The sequence below is a fragment of the Thalassophryne amazonica genome, chromosome 12, assembly GCF_902500255.1.
Source record: "Thalassophryne amazonica chromosome 12, fThaAma1.1, whole genome shotgun sequence".
Lineage (NCBI taxonomy): Eukaryota > Metazoa > Chordata > Actinopteri > Batrachoidiformes > Batrachoididae > Thalassophryne > Thalassophryne amazonica.
The window spans coordinates 79,894,338-79,920,483 of record NC_047114.1 but is presented as its reverse complement, the minus strand read 5'-3'; the positions used below and the strand labels follow the sequence as shown (position 1 = coordinate 79,920,483).

The window sequence follows — 26,146 nt, the reverse complement described above, 5'->3', positions numbered from 1 at the left end:
TCCATCCTAGCTTGTACTCAGATTTGTGTGCAGATTAATGTTGGGACGGACATCTCAAATGCATCAGACAGTGCACCAAAAATCATCAAAATAGGACCCTCGATCAGAATCACATTCCTGATCTTGTTTATATTTGAAAGTTTGTAGCATCTGTCTGATGAAAATGTCCATTTTTGACACATTTCTTACTCACAGTGGAAGCTGTAGAATATGCGGTACCACAGTTAACTGAGTCACCGTGTTTTACAGCTCTTGTTTCCTGTCCAAACTGTTTTGTCCGCGCGTGTGTGTGTGTGTGTGTGTGTGTTCCCTAAATGCACGTTAATCATTCCAGATGATTACATTGACCCCAGTCTATTGATTACACGCCTTCCAGGCCTCAGCCTCAGTGGAACAGAGGCAGTGACTACATTTTTCATCAAATGCATTCATTCCCTTTAGCTCAAACAAAATTTTTCTCCTTTACTGCCATGCAAAGAGTTTTGACAGCTGCAGCAGCTTATTTAAAGGCAATTTCACTTTTTTAAAACAACCTTTTTCATTCATTAAAATGATGTCAATCATTTGTTGCTGTATGACTGATATCTCTTTTCCACAATCTGCTGGAATGTCTCGGTGTCTGTGAGGTTCCCGTGCTGGAGCTGTAATTAAACTCAAATCATGTTTTTTCCAACTCTAAAAACTATATTTTGCCATTATGAAAACACTCTTGCATTTTACAATTACTCAGCTCAGTTCAACTCAAACTTTATTTCTAAAACACATTTAAAATGACAGCAGTCGACCAAAGTGCTGTACAATAAAAATGGGTACCAGGTTACACCCAGTAATAAATACATAAGTTAAAAATAAAATTGCAGCAAGCAATAAAAAGAAAAAAAAATGAATAGAAAATAGAGATGCATTTGCTTATTTGGGAAACGCCATAGAAAAGAGTGGGTTTGTGAGGAAGATTTAAAAGTCTCTAGGTCAGGAAGGATCTAATATGGAAGGAGAGAGTATTCCAAAGCCTGGGGGCAGCTGCCGCAGAAGCCCTGTCACCTCTAGTCTTTAAACTTGTTTTAGGCACCAACAACAACAGCTGGTCAGAAGACCCTGAGATTCTGTTTGGGGTTTAATGGAGCAGAAGCTTGGGAAGGTACACAGGGACTAGGCCATTGAGGGCTTTAAAAACAATTAAAAGAAGTTTAAAATCAACACGATATTGGACCAGGAGCCAGTGGAGTGAGGTCAAAACTGGTGTAATATGGTCGCGCTTTTTCTCGCCCGAAAGAAGACAAGCAACAGTGTTCTGAATAAGCTGAAGATGGTTAAGAGAGGTCTGATCCACGCCGACGTACAGCAGTCTAACCTACTTGTAACAAAGGCATGGATAACCTTCTCGAGGTCAATCCAAGAAAAATAGGGCTTGGGCTTGGCCAAGAGGCGGAATTGGAAAAAAAAAAAAAACTTGTTTTAACAACAGCACTGATCTGCTAATCAAATTTAAAATGTTGGTCAAAAATCACCCCAACTTCTGACACAGGACTGAATGTTGGAACTCAGGGGGCCCAGAACATCAGCAGAGCAGGCTGTAGAAGTGTGTCCCCCAAGCAGGACTTACAACATATGTTGCTGGTGATATTAATTTTTAATACAACATTTTACCCAGTGGTCGTAGTGTAAACCTCCAATGACGTTTCAACGTCCACCTTTGTTGTTCATTGTTCAATATAGCTTGACGAAAATACAAGATGAACGTTAGCAATTTTGGCTAAAAGTAAGCAAGAGTCAGTTGCATGTTGACTAGCTTAAGGTGGAAGTGGCAGTTGATGATATTGCATTATTTATATTTCTTGTTTTTTGTTGTTGTATTCTATTGTGTCATGAGAATATGTTCTCTGCTGTCTGCTGTTGTCAAAGAATTAAATTTCAAAACTTTGCAAAATAAGGAGCACCCTAACCATCACAAAATGAATTTGTGCTCCCATCACAAAATTGTGGCGCTTTTCGTGACAGTATCACAAATTAATAGATTCATTTACTTTTTGTGATGCCATCACGAAATGGCATGAGATAGGGTTGGGTAAAGTAGGACATTAAGTTCTCCTACAATAGCAGGACAGCTCTGAAACATGCTCTCTTGCGTTTGAGCTCATAGCTCGACGCTATAAAGTCACACCTGCTTAGGTCAAATTTTCATGAGGAACCCTGGCTGACCCACGCTGTGAAAAATACTAACCTGTCAAACTGGAGACATCACATAAGGCTGGGAAGCACACATTAAAGACCTTGGCCCCCAGATATGGAGCTCTGCGGGGCTGTGAGCTGTCTGCTCCCCTCTACTCTCACGACACCTGCGGTTGCTATACCATGGGGTGGGAGCACGCCAACCCCACGACAATACACGAGACAGCGCACAGCCATGGGAACACCATAGTGTGTAACTTCTGTTGAATTCATGAAATTCTGTGGGATTCATAAAAAACACAAAAATGCCATAATGCAAACACAGTTATCAAGGCCAGATTTATTTGGACAGCAGAATTCTGACGAGGAAGACGAGGGAAGCAGCAGGTGACGCTCAGCAAGCAAAAGCGTGAGTCAAATCTGGAAGTGTATTTTGCTTTGTGGTTTATTGCGCGAGTGTGCAGGCAGAGCCTTGAGCCTTTTGTGACTGCACCTCTTTCAGTAACATTTCACTTTTGCACAACAGAGTTGTGTTAAGGTGAAAGGAAACATGCACGGCACGCTCTTGAAATATTTTTTTTTTTAATCAAAATTTTATAACTTGGTTTCTCACAAAGAAAATTGTTTGCATTTGATTGCATTTCTATGGCACTTGCTTTAGATTTTTTTTATTATTAGAGCAGCACGGTGGCTTTGTGGTAGGGGCTGTTGCTCTCGTGACGAGACGGTCATGGGTTCGATTCCCACCTGTGGCCTTTCTGTGTGGAGTTTGTGTGTTCCCCCTGTGTTCGCGTGGGTTATCTCTGGGTGCTCTGGTTTCCTCCCACATCCACGGACATGCAGATTAGGTGGTTTGGAAACTTTAAATTGTCTGTTGGTGTGCATGTGGGTGTGGCTTTGTTTGTTTGTCTATATGTGGCCCAGTGACAGACTGATGTCCTGTCCAGGGTGCACCCCGCCTCACGCTTCATGACTGCTGGGATGGGCTCCAGCCCCCACAACCCTTCATTACATTAAGCGGTTGAAGATGAGTGAGTGAGTATTATTATTATTATTATTATTATTATTATCATTTATTTATTGAATGATTTATTTATTTGTTGGCCCCTTGGACCTAAAGGCAGCAAGAAGGCACTGGTTCTATCAAGAGGCAATGAAATAGAATCTAACCATATCCAGTTAAACATAAATTATGTACATTGGTCATTCAGAAGGTTTTGCAACTATCTCTGAAGGGGATAGATAGGGAGGTGATGGTCTAGTGGTTAAGCGTTGGGCTTGAGACCAGAGGATCCTCGGTTCAAACCCCAGCCTGACTGGAAAATCACTAAGGGCCCTTGGGAAAGGTCCTTAATCCTCTAGTTGCTCCAGGTGAGTAGTGAGCACCTTGCATGGCAGCACCCTAACATCGGTGTGTGAGTGTGTTTGTGTGAATGGGTGAATGCAAGGCATCATTGTAAAGCGCTTTGTGCTTCTATAAATGCAGTCCATTTACTATTATCTCCAAGGTGAGAGAGAAGTGGTGTCCTGGACGTTAGGCAGCAGGGAGGATCACAAAGGTGCCCATCTCATGTAAATTGGGGAATGTGAGGCAGCACTATAAAGACCTTAGATTTTCTGCATCCAATGGAAAGATTCTCGAGCAATGCAGTCCAATGATATGTGGAAATTTAGCACACATATTGTTTGGTAAAGTCAGCCATGGTGTATGTAACCTTACGTAAGCAACTGTACTTCCCTGCCAATATTGACATATATGTGCAGTTTTGTTTTACATGTTATTTTCTGCTTTTCTACGAGACATTTGAATGTGAATCAAGAGATGGCATAATGAAAGTTTGTACAACTATTGCTTTTTTGCTCAACCATCTTTTTCTCTGGAGTAAATTCCTCACTTGACAGTCGCCAATAGTTTGGATCTGACTCATGCTCTTAAGCCATTTTATTGGCTCATTTGGTAACAGCAAGAAATTAGATTATTTTGCTTTGGTTGGAACAGATTTTCTTTTTGGTGGGAACAAATAGTCCCACATTCTGTCTAGTTTTAAGTTATTTTATATTTTAATTCCATTTTGCATCCTTCAATGCACAGACAATGGCATGATTTTTTTTTTAGCTATTTATTTTTAAGAAACAGTAATTATTTCATTTGAGTCTTCACTTAAAAACCTCCTTAGGTTTCTCTGTATCCAGAAAATGCTCAGTGCAATTTAATTTGGCTATTCAGCTTCTTCTGCTGTCAAATAAACAAAGGCCTGGAGTTTCTGATGAGTGTCTGGCAGATATAAATATTTGTCTCAGTGCATGTGCTGATGCCATTCAACATGATCTTTGCAAATAGGCGCCGCATGTCAGAAAGCGCCGCGGCTGAGACGTGATGGCAATCAAAGGAGCAGCAGAGAAAATTTCAACATTTTATTTTGAAATGCAGTCTAACAAGAAGCTTTGTTGGAGCAGGCAGGGTGGGTTTTTTTTTTTTTTTGCTGTTCTCTGATATTAGCAGGGAAGCTCGCCGGCTCACAGATGTTCTTAATAACCATCATTAGTACAAACCAAATCACATGTCGAGTGATTCTAGAGAGGCAGCAAATCCTTCAACCAGTCCTTGCCTTGTGTTTCTGAAAATAGCCCTCAGGAATATATTTCATCTTGTTTGTGTAAAGGTACATTTGGGTCCATAAGTATTTGGAAAGTGATGCCATTTTTGTAATTATGCTTCTGTAGAGCACCACAACGGGGTTGAAATGGAGCAATGAAAATGTGCTTGCAGTGTAGACTTTTAGATTTAAGTCAGAGGGCTTAAAAAAAAAAAAAAAAATTACCCATTTCTGAGTTAAGACCATTTGTTTCTCAGAGCTGATAAATAAATGTGCAAAGTAAATAGAAGAATAACAAAATTCAGGATCTCAGTCTGCGGGGTGTACGCAGAACCCAGTCAGACTTCACAACTACCCAAAACACCCTATAAGGGCTGACACGAATGTAAATGTTGAAGATTTTGAGTGCTGGAAAGTAAAGGTTTTGAAAGAATTTTGTAGCAAACAGGGCTACAAAATAGGTGGAAAGCAAAAGAAAGAACTTGTGTCCATATACTGTATTATGCTCTCACAGTATAAAATGCCCCCATAGTATGAAGTAAAGAAGACAAAGGGGAGCCCATGAAGAAAAACAGTCTTTACTGACAGTTGACGCTGACAGTTCCTAAACTGTTACAACTGTCAGATGGAAGATGAGACATCAGAAACAAGCAAATAACCCTCTGCAAGTATATAGTTAATAGTAAAAAGACTAGATTAGATTAGATTAGATATAACTTTATTGATCCCTTGGGAAGGCTTCCTCAGGGAAATTGAGATTCCAACAGCATTATATAGCAGCACACAGGGTAAGAAGCACACAGAGTATCAAAAGTTGTTATTGTTGACCATTCGGCTGCCCCTGTGTTTTTTGTGTGTGTGTGCGTGTGGTCGGGGTCGCCACAGCGGATACAGCCAAATCTGCATTGGTAGTTAGTTTTACACCGGATGCCCTTCCTGACGCAACTCCAGTGTAACCTGGAGAAACACACAGCTGTTGGTGTTTTGAAGAAGTCTGCCATCCAAGTACTAACCAGATGCTGCACTGCTTAGCTTCTGAGATCTGACGGGATCAGGCTGACACAGAGCAGACGGGCTGCTACAGAGTATCAAAAGTGAAAGTAAAAAAAAAAAAAACAAATCAGTTTGCAATATAAATACACAATATAAATACTAGACATACTGGTTTATTGATTACTACTGTTCCTCTTGGATCATACTGATCAATACTTGCAAAACCTATAGCTTGCATGGCCATACAACACACATAGTATACCATCGGCAACCTGTCCATATCTGGGGTTTTTATATAGACTCTATATTCTGTGTAAGGGTATTATTTATTTAAATAGCATATATATATATAAAACCTACTAATTTATTCCACCCAGCACATCCTTTAGGATCTTACAATTCCATTGGAAAAGCTGGAGAGTAAATGTGATGTGTGGTTGCTACTCCTGTGCTGAAATTAAATCAAATTAGCTTTCTCCACTTTGGCATCCCACATGTATCATCCACGAAACAATGTGATCACTAACGCTGCTTAAAGTTGCTGATTTATGTGTATAAATGAATCGAATGCTCCGATAATGCAGCTTCTATGCTTTGTTTAGGGCCCCTTCACACAATGTGCATATTTGGTCAATTTGCGCATAAAGTGTGCATGAAGCAGGAATCGTGTGCAAAATGTGTAAAATCGTAGTTGCCTCATACACCTGTTGCTACAACTATTTGCGCACACCGGCGAATGAAAGACAAAGTGTGCGCTGTGCTATGCATCGACCCCTCTCACGGCAGGTGTTGGCCAAATTCCAGGTGACACGCACAAACATCTAACACCGCTCACTTGGCACTTAGAAAATGTGTGGCCATTCACACTATCATCACAAAAACAGTCTGCAGACAATCACTGTCGAGCTGGATGTGAAATTTGTCTAAGTTATCCACGAGTGTGGCTTTGCAAACAAACACACTGACACGTTGGTGTGTGTGCTGAACTGGCAGGAGGTGTGGCTGCCGACAGAAGCAGCTGTGGGAAGCTGTGGATCTGGATGTCCCAGCTGGACAACATGTACTGTGACTGGACAGACATGAAGTAACAACTGCCCACTGTGATGAACATGTGTCTGCTTGCTGTCCTTACATGGACATAAATAAAAACATATATCGTTGTGGTGATGGGCTGTAGTGAGCGAGCGTGCGCACAGCGCAGACATTGCCAGGCTGCTCCCAGGTCCGCATGCGTGCCCTGCTTGACATGCATGTCTTGTGGACGGGGCAGGACTGATGCCATGTCATATGGAACAGAGCTCAAGTGGGTGACGTGACAGTCAGATTGCCCACTGCGTGTTATGATCTGATGGTCTGTTTCAACCTGGGGGCAGCGTGCCAATGGGCTGCAGCGTGCGCGCGTGTACTTGCTGCAGCCCATTGCCACACTGATATATGTTTTTATTTATGTCCATGTGATGACAGCAAGCAGACACACGTACGTCACAGTGGGCAGTTGTTAGTCCATGTCCATCCAAACACAGTCCGTGTTGTCCAGATGGGATGTCCAGAATGACAGGTCTCCACAGCCACTTCTGTCGGAGGACACAGCTCCACAAATTTCACTGCCAGCTCAACAGTAATTGCCTGCTGACTGTTGTCGTGTTAACAGTGCGAATGGCCACACATTTTCTAAGTGCCATGCGAGTGGTGTTAGATATTCATGTGTGACACCTGGAATTTGGCCGACACCTACCGCGAGAGAGATTGATGGGCTCTCACAGCGCACACTGTCTTTCAGCTGCTGATGAGCGCAAATACTTGTAGCAACAGGTGTATGAGGTAGCTGTGATTTTACACGTTCTGCACACGATTTTTGCTTCATGCGCACTTTATGTGCAAATTGACCAAATTCACATTAAAGTAGGTATGTGTGAACTTTGGAAGATTTGAATCATTCAGAGCATATGTGTGTTGATAATGCTGATTTGGGTTATTGTTCCTAATACAAATAATCACTTTTATGGACAGTTTTCTTTGAACAAGTCAGGGGATGGATACATAAACATTTCCAGGAAATTCAGACAACTCTGATGGAGTTATAACTTTATGTGCATGCGCGTGAAGAAACTGTACCTAGTGCAACTTTTGACTCATGCGCTACCAGTGACAGCTTCATTATGGAGTGGAACACAGAATGATTTATTCAGATAGATCAGATTAGGCTTTTATATCTCATATGCCTTCTAGCAAACTTTGAAGAATGTCACTCCACTGTGAAGCTATGTAACTGCTGATACATCAGCTAAATTTTCTCTGTCAGGCTATCTGTCTGTATCCTTGTGGAAAAAGCTTAATCTCCATCATTCTAGTCTACCCAGCTGTAAATGGGTACGAGCCTTGGCTTGGGAATTAACCATTAATGAACTGACTTCCCGTCCAGGGAAAATCATAGACTGTCATCCGCTCCTCACTACAAAATCTGGGGATTGACTACAAGAAGTAAGACAGTGAGGTCTCACTGTCTATTTCTTCTCTTCAGTGTAGATCATTCAACATTCAATGATGTAGAAATGTAAATGTTTCCGTCCCCTAATTCATCAGAAGAAAACTGGCTGGAAATGTGATGATTTGTATGAGCAATAACTCTTATATTTACTTCAGTTTCTGTTCAATTACTTATGGCTTCTACAAATGGATAGACTATAAAAATAGCTTTAATTTCTAAATGGTTAATATAATATTTTTTCTTAAAACCTTATAATTAAAGCAAGAAGGCTAAACTACAAACATCTACACACACAGACACACACACAAACAGCCCCAACAAATGCATATATGCTTCGTGGTTGCTTTGCAAGAGAGAAAATAGGTCATATTTTGTGTATTTTTTCACATTTCTCACGTCTTTGTGTTGCATTGTCTTAATAAGTCAGTGTCACCTTTCAGCCAAGTAAAAATAAACATGGTGGACAGTGGCCATGGGCACATAACATGTTCTTACTCTGACCAGTGTAAGCCCAGCTCCCACCAGCATCTACACTTGCATAACTTGATGATCTGGGTTAAATTATTTGGTTCTTACAAACAGTAAATGACAGTTTTATTGTTGTGTGTATGCATTCCTCTATTTTGTTGTGCAGTATGCCCCCCAAAAATGTCCTTTTTGGTTCATAAGTACCTTTTTCTCAAACCAGCGAGATTCAGCATAAAGCCTTGAATGTGAATGCCACTTATGATATGGTGAATTCTTCTTCTTCTTCATGTGCACCTGAACAACAAGAATTCAATTATGTGTTCACATAAATATGTGTCCAACCATAGTTATGGAGAATATAATCAATGAGGTTGATCATCTGAAACTTCCTACTATCGCATTTATGCTCAGTAATTCAGGAAAACTGCAGACCCACTGTTTAAGAGCAAATAGAACTGAAAAACCGCAAGAGGTGGGATGTTATACAAAGATTAAAATGTGCACAAATTGATGTAGTGTTCAATTTCTTTAGTGTTGTGTTGTGTTGTTGGCATAGCTGTTTGGCTTAATATCTGGAACAGCTGTCAATACATTTACCGATAGCCAGAAGAAAATTACAAGTGTTTCAGTAGCAGACTTCACACAGTGAAACTCTGAGGCCATATGTTTGCCTTTATTTTGCGTCATAACTGGCCATGTTACAACTTGGCGCTCCTTGTATGATTGTAGATCCCACTTGGTTGCTTTAAAAGGCAAGTCCTCCTGAGCAGACACACCACTCAGCAAAAGTCAGGAAAAGTTCCATGGACTGCCTCCCACACTGGTGGGGTGCACACTCCGTCCTCAGCTCCTGATATTTGGAAGGGATTCTTTCTGTGCTTGATGTGAAAACTTTATGTGCATTGGGTCTGAAATTAGCAGTTGGAGTTTTATAACCTTGTTTTGATTTGTTCGTTCTGACATAGTGTCAGGGTGGGTCCTGGCACGGGGTGAGGTTATGGGTTTGTACCCTGTTGTCGCCTGCCTCCCCTTATTTGACCCTCTTGGTTGCCCTTTTATGATCATTTTGTGTTATGTTTTCTCTGGTTCTGTTTATTATGTATCTTTGGCATTTTATTATCTTGTATTCTTTTTGGTTTTGGTATTGTTTCCTGTGATCACTTGTTCAAGTCATTCCATTATCTATTTTGCTGTAAGTTGTGGTTTTGTTTCTGTTCTTTCTTTATTTTCTGGTCATTCCATAGTATGGTTTCTTATTTTCTGTGATGGTTATTAGTTATACTTCAGCTACATTCTGTTCTAGTTTGGGTTATAATCTGTTCTATCTTATTTCCTGTGTTTGTGCTGTCATATTCAAATTTGGTTCTAGTCTTGTTTATAGTTTTTTATTATTCTTGTGCTATTTTTAGGTCTGTCACTCTGTTTCCTAGTTTGCCCTTTATTTTGACCAACAAAAGGAAACATCCTTTTGTTAGTCTGTGGGCACGTTATACTTTCACCATTGGTTTTCATTCACTGACTCCTCTTGCTTTTGATATGCTTCATTTTCACTCACTCTCTCTCTCTCTCTTGCCTCTTATCCTCCCTCACACCTCCTTCCAGAACCCTCGATTACACCTGCACCTTGTTACATCACCTGTTATTTAAGCCCTCACTTCCCTCACTGCAGTGCCAGCTCGTTGATCTTTGTATCTTCATTCTAGCCTTGATCTTGTCTTGTTAGCCTCATAGTGTTTTTTGACCTCATTCTGTTTATCTGGATTTTGCCTTCTGCCTCAACCTCTGATATTGTGTCTCTCCGTGCCTTTGACCTCAGCCAGTTCCTGACCACGTATTTTTGCCTTGCCCTCATCTGTACCTTTGCTACACTGCCTGCCTTTCTGTGTACCAGACCCTGGACTGTTTTTGAGATAAAGCTTATTATTACATCTTACGTATCGTCTGACAGTTTGCATTTGTGTCCACCCACCTTCTGTGCCACGCGACCATGTATTCTGACACATAGGGATAATTTTGTATATACACTATCTTCAATTTTCTCTTTGCACAAATTTAAATTTTTATGGCATTTTTTTTGGTAGCATGATTGTGTCATATTTGCATAAAACTATTTTGTTTTAAAGCAGGAATCCATAACAGAATAATTGTCCATTCATTCACTTTTTTTATTGTTTAAGCTGACACATCAGAATCCTGCATGATTTTTAACACATTCTCTTTTTTAGGTTAAGATGTCTGGTGAAACAACTGGAGAGAGGAGAAGCATCCCTCACTGACCTCAAGAAAAACCTTGAGTATGCTGCATCGGTGTTGGAATCAGTTTACATTGAGGAGACAAGGTAAAGAAACCGAGCATACTCTCTCCTCAAGTACAGGCAGGGTTTATTTATTGTCAAGAATACAACAGATGGATCTTGACATGTAAATTGTATGGGTGTCAATATTTGGGCAACCTTGGCTTGCAATTCTTATTTTGGTTACAGGCAGTTCTACCAGTAAGATTCAGGAGGCAAGAATAAAGTTAATGATTTAAACAGTGGCAGCTGGTGTAAAACAGTCTTGGTGGGGCTGCTGTGCCAATAGATTCCCTTGCCTTGTCCAGTACAGGCATTCAAGTGAACAGTCGGAAAATTACTACAATTCCACAATAATCATTTCATGTCCTTCTCAAAATCAGCAGTTTTACAGATAAAGTTAACCATTTACAACTATATTAGGCCCCATTTCTACTTTGGAAAGGAACAGTATCAAATACAACACTCAAGGTCTTGAGCAAAGAACATTTCACCATTTGACACCAATTACACACATAGTACACCAAACTGTACTGAACTGCCATTATCTTCAGACAAACAGATCCTGGGGTTCACAATGACACCCCCTTAACAAAATAGAAAATATCACCAAATTTACACTCTTTCAAAATATGTAAAAATTCTTCAATTGACAAAAGAACATTATGTACTTCACACCACCTTCCAAGAGAGAAAGAGAGAGAGAGAGTGTGAGAGAGAGAGTGTGTGTGTGTGTGTGTGTGTGTGTGTGTGTGTGTGTGTGTGTGTGTGTGTGTGTGTGTGTGTGTGTGTGTGTGTGTGTGTGAGAGAGAGAGAGAGCGAGAGAGAGAGTGTGAGAGAGAGAGAGCGTGAGAGAGAGAGAGCATGTGAGAGTGAGTGTGTGTGTGTGTGTGAGAGAGAGAGAGAGAGCATGTGAGAGTGAGAGAGAGAGAGAGTGTGTGTGTGTGTGTGTGTGTGTGTGTGTGTGTGTGTGTGTGTGTGTGTGTGTGTGTGTGTGTGTGTGTGTGTGTGTGTGTGTGTGTGTGTGTGTGAGAGAGAGAGAGCGAGAGAAAATTAAGGTAATATTGTGCATGAACATTAATGAGTGGAATGGAGGCAAACTAAAGAAGCTTGAAAAACTTAAATTAAATAACTTGACTAACTAATAACACCAAAACCTTTAAATTAAATTGGTTAAAATTAATTAACAGTGTAGAGGACAAAGCAAATTAAGTTTACAAAACCACTTAATTAAATGCGTTGCTAAACTTGGGTTTTCTTACTATAAGTGTCTTGTGTGTACTCTGTGGCTGAGTTAGAATTTCTTTAAAAAAAACATGCAAATTGCTATTTTAGGGTTTTGTTTTGTTTTTAAACTGAGCAAATAATTTGTTTTAGAGTGTAGAATACTCCAAAGAATATTTCACTTCTGTGAACTGATCCTCATAACGTGTAAAGTGAAATCAAAATGCCAGCATGACTGCAGCTTTGAACACTGTTACAAACAGCCCCGGCCTCCCCTATTACCATTATAACCGGTCTGCTGTCCCAATAAAGATCACAGCTTTGACCCCCTAAAACAAACAAAAAAACATCACTCATTCGTTTTATCTTAAATTTTCATCCTCGTTTCCACACCAGGAGCAACATTCGGGAATAAATCCGAGCAGCTCGTCAGCTCACCTGAGCTGAAGTGGATCCAGAGGAGTCAGTCCGCAGCTGGCAGAGGTGGATGCGCTCCTTTCCACCCCGCAGTAAAGAGCGCAGATCAGCAGCCTCCGTGACGTGTGCGCGCTGACAGTGTGAATGAAGCCTGACACGGTTTATAACGAGTCAGACAAACGTCTCTCCTCCAACCGGGATGTGCAATTGTCATTAAACCACGAGAAAGATCTGATGTGCGCACCTCCATGCGCCTCCAAAAGGATCCCCGCGAAGCTTTGGTGTCATTGATTTGATTAGTTTTGTCCCGTTTTAAACCTCCCAAGAGTTTTTCAGCTTACTCCAGCAAAACACACGGAGACAAAATAAAAATAAATAAATATAACCCAAACGTCGTCGTCACCATGATCTCTTCCTGCCTGACTGACAGCAGCAGCTGCAGCGTCACGTGTATCACTGACTGTAATCTAACGTTCCCGCATTTTTGTAAAAGGGCTAAAATTCCGGCGCCCCAAAGCCATTAATTTTGGCAATGTTGATTTGCCAAATATTTATTAATTTTCCCTAGCAACTACATACAATTGGTTATTTCGCTGCACTTCAAGGGCGCTTTGAATGACCGCCCAAGACGAGGAATTGGCCAGCCGCCACTGGATTTAAATGATTTAATAACATATAACGTAATATGTTGTAGAACAGTCTTTGCCATTGCAAATAGGCTGTAGTGGTACATAGATCCTACCCCACTTGGGTGGCAGACAAGAACCAACTGGTGATGGTGGGGTGATGGAGGTGGATACAGGAGAAGTCGGTGTGGTGTAATTTTTACCAAAGACAAGCAATGTGCTAACAACAAGCATATTGTGCTGATATGCAAATGCCAGAAGGTGATTATGTTGTGTATTACTGATAACATTTAACAGATGTTTAAATGGATAAGTATATACTATTTTGCACACACTATTCAGAGCAGTACTAGAAAACACACCTGATATAGTATTCAAATGTTGTATACAAAAACATATGTTGTGTGAAAATGTATGCTGTTTTATAAAAATGCCATGAGACAGGAAATTGAAATGAATGGTGAAAATTTAAGTAAAAAACTTAATTTTGGGTGCGTGGGAGGCAAAAATTTGATGATTTTGTTTTGTTTTGCTTTTTTTAAGATTGGATCAAAGAAAGCTCTGTAAGAGGGGCTGAAGCAAGAAGAAAAAATAAAACCAGACCTGTACCTGTAAAATCCTGAATGTTGAACTTCCATTGAACTCACAAGACCTGGGTACTTTCCAAAGCAGTGATTTCACCAAACCTGGATACTTCACCAAAAAAATCTCATCCACAGATGTTTTTATTGGTGTAAGACTTCCTATATTTAGAAAAGACCACCCTTTTGGGTGGAGAAATTTCTCTTCACAGTATTTAAGATGAAACCAGAGTAAAACAAAGCTGTTCTGCTGTTTTTAATGACTCTATGAATTTTGATTTCTTTGCCAGCAAAGTAAAACTGTTGCTTTGAGACTTTGATCTTACTACTTATTTTCCTCACTGTGTTGAGTTCAGAGGGTAGAGTCCAGCAGGCTTTCCATGTCCAAACCAGTCACTGTCTGCAGAATTATTCCATGCATTTAGATTTCAGTACTGCATGAGTGGTTTTTTTTTGTTATTGTTATTATATAAAAGGTGATGTGATGGGAAGGGCTGAGATTTGTCTTTCCTCCTTTGTTGGAATACAGCTGCAATATAATATAAATATTTTACTAAGCATTCACAGTTCTCATCCATCTGGTTTCTTTATTTGTTTTCACGGATCATGTGCATTCTTTCTTTGTCTCAGGCGTTTGGTGGACACAGAAGACGAGCTCAGTGATATCCAGTCGGAGTCTGTGCCGTCGGAGGTGCGGGACTGGTTGGCTTCCACCTTCACGCGGCAAATGGGTCTGATGCTACGACGCAATGAAGAAAAGCCACGTTTCCGCAGTATTGTCCACGCTGTTCAGGCTGGCATATTTGTTGAACGGTAGAAGTGTTGCATTTTTACAGACATAGAAGTTACAAGATGATACACACACACAGTGAGCAGGCTGAATGTTGTGAAATAACCACTCTGGTTTATTACTATAAAAGTAAACCTTAAGGGTGTTTTCATCTCACTAGCTCACTCTAATTGAGCTGGAGTTCTTGTCAATTCCCTGCCTGCCTCAGGGCTAAATTACATGTGGATCATGAGCGGCTTTGTGCTACAGCTGCACAGCATCTGCAGCAAAACGCACAGTACAAGTTACTGAATATGTCTCAGACTTATTAACCCATTTATGCCCAGATTTTTTTTTTTTTTATAAGTGGAAAAAGTTGCATTGTTTTTTTTTTTATTGCGAATAGAAAATGACACTGATACACTTTGGCAACAATTGTTGCCAGTGGGGCAAAATAGATCACTGAGAAATGCAAACAGTGTGCTTGTGTATGAGAAATCTGTCTTGAGTAAGCAATTCTCAAAATCTTAGTGACCATGCAAGATCTAGATGAGTGAGGGAAGCCACCAAGACACACGTGCCTACTCTGAAGGTATTATAGGCTTCAGTGGCTATGACTGGTGTTGCTGTGCACAGTTAACTTTTGTGTATTCGCCCTATTGGCTTTTCAAATCCCACAAAAACTTCGAAGAGGTCGCCGCGCTGCGAGATCTCAGTAACATTGAGAACTGCACTGAGTTTGCATTGAGCAGTTTGCTCTTTAACGTCTTGATTATTGTTCTTTACAACACAGTTTGTCCTCTTTGTTCCAGACTAATATATATATAATATGTCTGAAATTCGGTTTGCGTTTATTAAATTCCACGCAGATTAAATGTAGCAGACACGGATTATTTGTTATAATTGTTTTAGCAAGTTTTCAGGGTATCATGCATTCAGTCTCTTATTAACGTGATGAAAAGCATAAAAAATTACATTTTTGTAGTATAATATTCATTTATAATTGTCATCATGTGGATTCTCTATGTTGTTTGACTGCAGCGACTCTCTGGTGCGCAAGGGATTATGGGATACGTCAATAGGGCGAATTCATGGTAGTGTGGAGCAAGCGGATGAGGATTTTCTTCAAGAGACAACATAAAATTTAAACTACAGATTTCCAGAAGGCACATGAACTAGGTTGGGAGGTCCTGAAAATTATACTCCAATGCAACTTAAATACTGAAAATTCACATATGCATTAATAATAATAATAATAATAATAACAACTATTTATATGAGGCATTCCTAGGAATCAAAGCACTAAACAAAATAAAATCATTAATGAAAGAAGAAATAACAGCAATAAAAGTAAATTATTACAGTGCACAAAAATCTCAAATTATAGAGCTGATTAAAAAAAAATGAATGGAGTCAAATTATTTATTGTAATGTTTCCAATACTGTGGGCCAGCAGTCTGTACCGATCTGACAATTTGTTTCATCCAAACTGTGTCAAATAGCATCCAATAAATTGTCCATTGCACATTTATTTGTCCATCTTGCTTATTTTTTTAATTTATCCATCCTCGTGTTAAGTAACAGCATAAGCTATGGTGTGCACATGTGCTACACTAAGTTCCTGTCTGAAAAAAGGTATAATGTACTCCCTGGTGTGTCTTATACCCTGGAAAAAAGGGGTCTGTTTTCTTGTATGAAAATTCTTCACTGTGCCTTTCCACCATGAAGCTGTGACTGGTGGTACAGCAGACACAAGTTGAAGTATCCACAGTTTCTCCAATCAGTTCAGTTCAATTGATTTATCTATGTAGCGCCAATTCACAACACATCTCAAGGCACCACACAAGAGAACAATCGAAACCTTCCCCACCCAAACACAGCTAGATAATCCAATAATTCATAAATTCATAACAATTAAACATTTGATTTCTAACAATTCTTACTAAATGTTTACTTTTTGATACAACAGTTAGGCAGAAATAACTCAAAACATCCACAGGTCATAAAAGGTTCAAATCTCTGTCAAAGTCTCTTGAAAAATATCCTATGCAGACTGATTCAACTGATTCTATCATGCTTCATCAAAGACCTTGGAAAGTCTGGATGAGCACAATCATTCAGAGTGCCAAACTGCCCCCGTGCCAAGGCTGGCATTTATCACACACAAACACGCAACAGGCATTTGTTTAAATCGGTAAGTCTCAAGCATGTGAAATATAATCTTTCTTAATCTTTTTTGGGGGAGCACAGGCTATTTTTCAGACATCTAATAAAGAAATGAGGGGGGAAATGATGGGAAAAAGTAGTTTTATGTGTAATGTCATCTTCATTTTTTTAAATAAGCAAAATGCCCACATATTCTGACAAAGTTAACAGACATCATTTCTGCATATGTGGATGTTTTGCCATCCTGTGATAGACTGGTGTCCAGTCCAAAGTTGACCTATGACTTCTGGGACAGGCTTCAGCTCCCCATGACCCTTGAGCCACCTGAAGTTGGATTCTTAAACACTGCTATACAATTTTTTTTTTTTTTTTTTTAAAGGGTCCTGGTCTCAACCCCAAGCTGCCAAATCATGAGTCTTTGTCATAGCTCTTGGTGTCAAATACAGCATGTCATGCACAGAAAATGGGTGGTGGTCTACAACGAAATGTGTAGGTATGGTGGTCTGGTCACACCGCTGGTAACGGCTGAGAATAAATGGGAGCCTGGAGTAGGGCCTTGTGATACTTTTATCATGTTTATTGGATATATCAGTCTTGTGCAACACATAAAGTCCAATCAAATAAATATTCTGATGCCGACACTAACTACACCCAATAAGCTGTTGCACAAGTAGAGTTGCCGCCTGCTCACACACCTGGGCGCGCTCATGTCAAAGACTTTTGTGACCGAACACTAGCGTAATAGCTGCTGTTGGTCGGTTGGTTTTAGTAACTAAACTGCCACTTGCCATTGCCTGTGATTGTGAATGTGCCTAAGTACCAAGGTGGTGAGGCAAGCTGGAGGTGGACATAATTTTGATTGGCGAACGTGAGCGTGCTGCTTTATTGATGCAGAGTACTTAGGCTAGGAATTACTGATTAAAATGAATTGTGACCTGCAATGGATATGTATAAACTGAAGAGCCCATAGCAGAGAACAACACTGGTATAATGTCCAAACAGTCTGGAACACCCAAAAAACAGAGACAGCAGTTCGTACAACAATGGACCATTGCAGAGGTGTCGGCTTCTGAGTGCGGTGCATGCACACAAGTTGAATAATGGGTATAAATGGATCCATACATTGCAGGAGATCAAAGGTGTGTTCCATGTTTTTTCTTTATATTTTAGTTTTTTTTCCCCCCTACCATGTAAATATCGCAACTACAACTGCACAGTCACTATAAAGTCATCTGGGAGAGTACTATGCAAAATTATCCTTTCAAACTCTGGCTAAACATGAACTGTGTTTGGATACAAGCTAGACCACAATGCATTGCATGGTACTGAGAAACTGACATCTCTGAAGGAGTCCATATGGTCCATGTGGAAACAGGCTGAGAGGACAGTTGAGTACACAGGTAGAAGACCAGTGCACAGGAAGGCAGTCTGAAAGCAATGGTGTCCTTAAGGGTAGCAGCAATCGTGAATCCAGATAAACAGCAGAGGGTCAGAATACCATTATTAATCATGACAGGAAAACAGATCGGGAACTGGCAGGTTAGACTAAAGAAACAGGACAGAGAATGACTGCGAGAAAGCAGGCATGGAAGCAAGACAGTGTGGCACTGGAGTGAGGGGTTATGGATAGTTAAATAGTGTGTGAATGAATTAACAGATTAAGTGACCCCTGAATCGGGAAGCTGGAGTGTCTGTGAACAGGAAGTAAAGCCAATGGAATGGAAGTACAGAAAACATGTCAGAATAAAAACATTATGGTGGACAATCACTGGGAGAACCAGGTAAACATTGGAGAATAATAATAATGTTAATAGACAAAAGAAAACAGTTACAGACAGCAGAAAATAAATACCAGAAACTTCACAAAAACACCAACCATGATCAAACAAATACCCTAACTTTAGCCAGGCCAGGTCCGGTCCTTGAGCAGGTGCTTTGGTCATGCATGGCTGCATCAACCACACAATGGAACTGTTCTGAGTTCTGGTTGGCAAACACCCAGGCAGACAACTTTTCCATTCCCACGTCCTGAAAATAATCATGTATCTGCTGCAGACAGGTGATATGTCATCAACATCCACTTGGCCTTTTGCAATTACTGGGATCTTCAGCTCAAGCACCTGGATACTGGATCTTGTGCAGAGAAACACACCACGTGGCCAAAATGTCATAGTTGACATTCTCCCACACTGCAAGTAATATGCCTCATTTGAGACTTTCTATGTCAGTGGTTCTCAACTCGGTCCTCAAGTACCACCTAACCTATACATTTACTGATTATCTTATTCAAGTGTTTGTTAGTACTTGATTGCCTGCACACCTGAATGAGCTAATCAGCTTGTGAAAGAGCAGGCAGAAATGGAAAAATGTATAGGTTCGGTGGTACTTCAGTATCAGGTTAAGAAACATTTCCCTAAGTAAGTGTTTATTTAGCTCAGTCAGTCCAGCTGTACCAACATTTCTCCACAAAGACCTAGCACCAAAGACATGCAGTCCTCACCTTTGGTCAGTGGTTGGCATTTAAGAACACAATTATATTGTATGATTGGAAGCACCAGGACTCTATAGGCTTGGACCTTCCCTCTCCTACAATCATATCGGCATTTCAAAGGCACTCATTTTGCATCCAGACACAGAGATCACTGGGAGATTCTGCCTCCAACCATCCACATAGTACCTGTGTAGTATTGACCATCTATGACATTCAGCAACTTATTGGAGATGTTGTCCTACAAAACAGCCCAAACAACCACTTGGTTTGGACACCACAATTGGCAAGGACTGACTCCTGTTAAGGATACTTCCAAGTATCTCACCTTAGGCAATGTCCTGAACTTAACCTAGCATTAAATCATACCCCCCCCCCCCCCCCTTCTCCTGATTGATAGAAACCTGTGGTTCTGTTTGACTCAGACATCAGCTAGTGACCTGATAAGAGGTCCTCTGTATGTTGTCGAACCTACACACTGCCAAATAATCTATTTCCAATCTGTGCAGTCACCTTAGCATGCTGATGCCAAGTGCTTTGATAAGCATCAGTGTTTGACAGCTCCAAAAGAGAACACTTTCACAGAACCTAAACACTGACTTACAACCTCTATTTTGAGAAATGTATTATTTATTAGAAGATGTTACTCATATCTGTGAAACTCCATGAAGATATCTACATCTAATCATTAGTTATCATTGCAGAAAAGACAGTCAAATGCAGATACATTTGTGTTAAATACTTAAAAGCAGTACTAAACATAGACTATCATTTATAAGGTATCTCATATATGAGAAAGGTTTATGTACGTAAATGTAATTTTACAAAATTTTATTTCCTGTTCATTAACAGATTTCAAGAATGAACTGATCTTGGATATACAGTGATTCACAAAATCTATTTTAGAGTTTTTCAAAACTTTTGCAATTTGTTTGATTTTGTATAGCTGCCTGCTTCCTTTATTAGGGACCCAAGCTCGAGAGGAGCTGGGGACAGCAGTTGCAAATCACCAGTGTTTTTTTTCTATTTTTTATTATTATTAGCCTTGTCAAAGTCATTCTACAGTCATTCGACAAGAGGCTGTTGGCTTGTTTGTTTATATGTTTGTCTGTCTGTTTGTTAATTTTATTCACCACAAATGTGGAGTATTTTTCATCTGAAATTTGGTGAAAGTGTCTACAGATCTACATTTTTTGTAGTGGTTCCAATGATATTTACCATTGATAACTGGGTCAAACTTCACAAATTTTGGAAAAATACACCAAAGGCCACCTGGTGACAAAAACTGGTAGGACAGCTTTACCTTAAAAACAGCCAATCAGAGACACAAAAGGACCTGCTTCATTTAATGGCTGGGTAACAGCTTTTTCTGGATTAATTTGTCCCTCAATAAGTTCCACTTTTTTATATAATTATCAAATCTCCAAACCAAGGATACGGTATGTATAATTTCCCCCTCCATGAATTGCAGGTCATTTGAGCATCTTTTTCTGACCCTGTGTTGTGAAGATTTGCAGACTTTTCTGCCAAACGTATTTGATCCATGATCAAAATGTAATCAGTGTGCAGACTGCAAAAAACCTTTAAAATATGATGGGACAGGAAGGAGTGAAAACCTAAAAGTGACCAATCACAGCCTTTGTGTATGGCAAGCCATGAATTCCACAAATTCACCACATTCAGTCATATATCTTATACCTCATATCATACATCTCCTCTGTGAGATCAATAAAGTCTTATCTTATATGGACTGGGAATTGAATCCACCTGGTTGTAAAAACCAAAAGTAATAGAGCAAAAAGACCTTTTGTTAAGACTTGTCAGTGTAGCACTAACTTTTCAAAATTCAAAAGCCAGCATCTGTTATGGTATGGGGGTGTGTTAGTGCCCATGGCATGGGCAACTTACACATCTGTGATGGCACCATCAATGCTGAAACGTACATCCAGGTTTTGGAGCAACACATGTTGCCATCCAAGCAACATCTTTTTCAGGGACGTCCCTGTTTCTTTCAGCAAGACAATGCCAAGCCACATTCTGCACGTGTTACAACAGCGTGGCTTTGTAGTAAGAGTGCAGGTACTAGACTGGCCTGCCTGCAGTCCAGACCTGCCGCCCATTGAAAATGTGTGGCGCATTATGAAGCACAAAATACGACAACAGAGACCCCGGACTGTTGAACAACTGAAGTCGTACATCAAGCAAGAATGGGAAAGAATTCCACCTACAAAGCTTCAACAATTAGTGTCCTCAGTTCCCAAATGCTTATTGAGTGTTGTTAGAAGGAAAGGTGATGTAACACAGTGGTAAACATACCACTGTCCCAGCTTTTTTGAAACGTGTTGCAGGCATCCATTTCAAAATGAGCAAATATTTGCACAAAACAATAAAGTTTATTAGTTTGAACATTAAATATCTTGTCTTTGGAGGATTTGCAAATCATTGTATTCTGTTTTTATTTACATTTTACACAACGTCCTAACTTCATTGGAATTGGGGTTGTATGTCACCAATGTCTGTCGCACTCATACAAAGAGCTACAATAAGTATTAGCACTCTGCAGCAATAGAAGGTAATTGCAAAGTTTATTTGACATTTGTAATTAAATTAATCTCTATTCAACTGGAGATTTTTTTTTAAGTCTTAAATCCACAGCATATAAAATAGTTTTAAACATACAGATGCTTTGCTTTCATACTGAGGTTGGTGAGTTTGCTTCAAGACTTACGATATTTGTGGCTTCACATCCTCTGCAGTATGCATCATTTAATGTTTTTATATCTCGTCCATACAGGATGTACAGACGCACTTCTAACATGGTGGGACTCAGCTATCCTTCTTCTGTCATATCTGTACTTAAGGTATTTTCTGCCCTAATTGAATTATTGCATTAAAACTTGTCTTATTAACATTAACAGTATATTCTGTCTAATTGCTAATGACATCTTCATTTTTCAGTGATGAAGTGGGAAATGTTTCAATTCTGTCTTCTTTATGCAGAATGTTGACAAGTGGTCTTTTGATGTGTTCGCTTTAAATGAGGCCAGTGGGGATCATGCTCTAAAATTCATATTCTACGAATTGCTCACAAGATATGACCTCATTAATCGTTTCAAGGTAAAGGCACAAGGGCATAATCTCTCACAAGTCACTCCTACCATCCAATGAGAATTATGACTTTTTTTTAACCTGGGGCCTATATTTAGACTGCTTTGGCTTCAGCTTTTCACCTCAGCTCTTAAAGGATTTTAAATGGTCCAGTGTCTACCATATGTTCCGGATTTTTCCACCAGAGTGTTAGTCACATCTGTCTAAGACTGCGTCATGAATAGGGTGACCAAACGTCCTGTTTTCCCAAGACATGCCCTTGTTTTTATGAGAAGCCTATCTGAATTTGTGAAATATAACAATTTTCTATCCATACAGAGGAAGCATACTTTAAATGTATTGAAATTATTAGGCATTTTTGAGTAAACCTCAAGCATCTCAGACTGTCCTGTTTTTTTGGTAGCTAAAACATGGTCACCCTAGTCACAAAGGGTAAAGAAACAAGTTGCATTGGTTTATAAGTCACATTTATTTTTGAAATGTGGTGTTACTGTTCACATTTCAAAAATAAATGTGACATAAACCTATTTTGTTTTGTTTTTTTTTTAAATGTGGTGTTATTGTTCTCCCCCTCTAGCTGCCACCTTATCGTGGTGGGGGAGTTTGCGTACCCGGATGATCCTAGGAGCTATGTTGTCAGGGCTTTGTGCCCCTTGTAGGGTCTCCCAAGGCAGACAGGTCCTAGGTGCCGGGTCAGACTAAGGGCAGTTCAGAAGCTCCCTTGACCAGTAAAAAATGAAGGACCAAGACGTCACCTGGTATGGCACAGCCGGAGCCCCACCCTGGAGCCAGGCCTGGAGTTGGGGATCGCGCGCGAGCGCCTGGTGGTCGGGCCTCAGCCCGTGGGACCCTGCCGGGCTCCGCCCGAAAGAGCAACGTGGGCCCACCCTCCTGTGGATTCACCACCTGCAGAGGGTGCCATGGGGGTTGGGTGCAGAGAGGATTGGGTGGCGGTCAAGGGTGGGTGGCCCAGCGGCCCGGTCCGCACTCACAGCCCCTGGCTGTTGGGATGTGGAATGTCACCTCACTGGGGGGGAAGGAGCCTGAGCTTGTGTGGGAAGTTGAGAGATAGCGAGTAGAGATAGTCGGGCTCATCTCCATAGCTTGGGCTCTGGTACCCAATTCCTGGAGAGGGGCTGGACGCTCCACTTTTCTGGTGTTGCCCACGTGGAGAGGCGGAGAGCTGGGGTCGCATTGCTTATTGCTCCCCAGCTCAGTCGCCATGTGTTGGAGTTCAATCCGGTGAACGAGAGGGTCGCGTCCCTACGCCCTTGAGTTGGGGACAGGTCTTTCACTGTTGTCTCGGCCTACGGGCCGAGCGGCAGTGCAGAGTACCCGACCTTCTTGGAGTCCCTGGGAGGGGTACTAGATAGCGCTCTGACTGGGGACTCCATTGTTCTCCTGGGGGATTTCAATGCCCACGTGGGCGGCGACAGTGAGACCTGGAGGGGGGTGATCAGGAAGCATGGCCTCCCCGATCTGAACCCGAGTGGTGTTCAGTTGTTGGACTTCTGTGCTAGTCACAGTTTGTCCATCACAAACACCATGTTCGAGCACAAGGGTGTCCATAAGTGCATGTGGCACCAGGACACCCTGAGCCGGAGGTCGATGATTGACTTTGTAGTCGTATCATCTGACCTTCGGCCATGTTTCTCGCACACTCGAGTGAAGAGAGGGGCTGAGCTGTAGACTGATCACCACCTGGTGGTGAGTTGGATCCGCTCGGAGGGGAGGAAGCCGGTCAGACCTGGCAGGCCCAAACGTATTGTGAGGGTCTGCTGGGAACGACTGGCGGAACCCTCTGTCAGCGAGGTCTTCAACTCCAGCCTCCGGGAGAACTTCTCCAAGATCCCGGGGGAGGTTGGAGACATGGAGTCTGAGTGGGCCATGTTCTCCATCTCCATTGTCGATGTAGCTGCTCCTAGCTGTGGTCACAAGGTCTCCGGTGCCTGCCGCGGCAGCAATCCCCGAACCCGGTGGTGGATGCCGGAAGTAAGGGATGCCGTCAAGCTGAAGAAGGAGTCCTACTTGTCTTTGTTGGCAGGTGGGACCCCGGAGGCAGCTGACAGGTACCGGCGGTCGCAGAGGCAAAAACCCGGGTCTGAGAGGAGTTTGGGGAGGCCATGGAGGAGGACTATCGGTCGGCCTCGAAGAAATTCTGGCAAATCGCTTGACGCCTCAGGAGGCAGAAGCAGCTCTCACCAGCACTGTCTAAGGTGCGGGTGGGGAGCTGTTGACCCTGACTGGGGATGTTGTCGGGCGGTGGAAGGAATACTTCGAGGATCTCCTCAGTCTCATCGTCACATCTTCCGAAGAGGAAGCAGAGACTGGGGACTCAGAGGCAGACTCATCCATTACCCAGGCCGAAGTCACCGAAGTGATTAGAAAGCTCCTCGGTGGCAAGGCTCCTGGGGTGGATGAAATCCGTCCTGAGTACCTTAAGTCTCTGGATGTTGTGGGACTGTCTTGGCTGACACGCCTCTGCAACATCGCGGTTGGGGACAGTGCCTCTGGATTGGCAGACCGGGGTGGTGGTCTCTCTGTTTAAGAAGGGGGACCGGAGGGTGTGTTCCAACTACAGGGGGATCACACTCCTCAGCCTCCCCGGTAAGGTCTATTCCAGAGTACTGGAGAGGAGAATTTGACTGATAGTCGAACCTCAGATTCAGGAGGAGCAGTGTAGTTTTCGTCCTGGTCGCGGCACAATGGACCAGCTCTACACGCTCCATCGGGTGCTCGAGGGTTCATGGGAGTTCGCCCAACCAGTCCACATGTGCTTTGTGGATCTGGAGAAGGCGTTCTACCGTGTCCCTCGGGGCACCCTGTGGGGGGTGCTCCGGGAGTACGGGGTCCGGGGTCCTTTGCTAAGGGCTCTCCAGTCCTTGTACGACCACAGCAGGAGCTTGGTTCGCATTGCCGGTAGTAAGTCAAACCTGTTTCCAGTGCACGTTGGCCTCCGCCAGGGCTGCCCTTTGTCACCAGTTCTGTTCAGTATCTTTATGGACAGAATTTCTAGCCACAGCCAGGGTGTAGAGGGGGTCTGGTTTGGGAACCACAGAATCTCCTCTCTGCTATTTGCGGACGATGTGGACAATTTGGCTTCGTCAAATCAGGACCTTCAGCGTGCACTGGGGCGGTTTGCAGCCAAGTGTGAAGCGTCCGGGATGAAAATCAGCACCTCCAAATCCGAGGCCATGGTTCTCGACCGGAAAAAGGTGCTTTGCCCTCTTCAGGTCGGTGGAGTGTCCATGCCTCAAGTGGAGGAGTTTAAGTATCTTGGGGTCTTGTTCACAAGTGAGGGACGGCTGGAGCGTGAGATCGACAGACTGTCGTGGTGAAGCGAGAGCTGAGTAGGGGGGCAAAGCTCTCGATTTACCGATCGATCTACGTTCCGATCCTCACCTATGGTCATGAGATTTGGCTCATGACCGAAAGAACGAGATCGTGAGTGCAAGCGGCCAAGATGAGTTTCCTCCGCAGGGTGGCTGTGCACTCCCTTAGAGATAGGGTGAGGAGCTCAGTCACTCGGGAGGAGGTCGGAGTCGAGCCACTGTTCCTCCATGTTGAAAGGAGCCAGTTGAGGTGGTTCAGCCTCATGGACTCCTCGCTGGAGAGGCGTCCACGTCCCATCGGGAGGAGGCCCCAGGGAAGACCCAGGACATGCTGGAGGGACTACATCTCTCGGCTGGCTTGGGAATGCCTTGGGGTTCCCCCGGAGGAGCTGGGGGAGGTGTGTGTGGATTGGGAGGTCTGGGCGG

General features: G+C 42.1%; 1 protein-coding gene across 5 annotated transcripts in view; it reads left to right on the top strand.

Moving 5' to 3' along the window:
* Positions 1-26,146, top strand: part of LOC117521436 (calcium/calmodulin-dependent 3',5'-cyclic nucleotide phosphodiesterase 1C-like) — a 303,704-nt gene that overhangs the window by 214,074 nt on the left and 63,484 nt on the right. For all 5 annotated transcript variants that reach the window (XM_034182731.1, XM_034182730.1, XM_034182732.1 and 2 more), the window contains 4 exons: positions 10,941-11,054; positions 14,488-14,670; positions 22,075-22,141; positions 22,281-22,397. In XM_034182731.1, the coding sequence (XP_034038622.1) occupies positions 10,941-11,054; positions 14,488-14,670; positions 22,075-22,141; positions 22,281-22,397 (481 nt within the window). The remainder of the gene's footprint in view (positions 1-10,940; positions 11,055-14,487; positions 14,671-22,074; positions 22,142-22,280; positions 22,398-26,146) is intronic.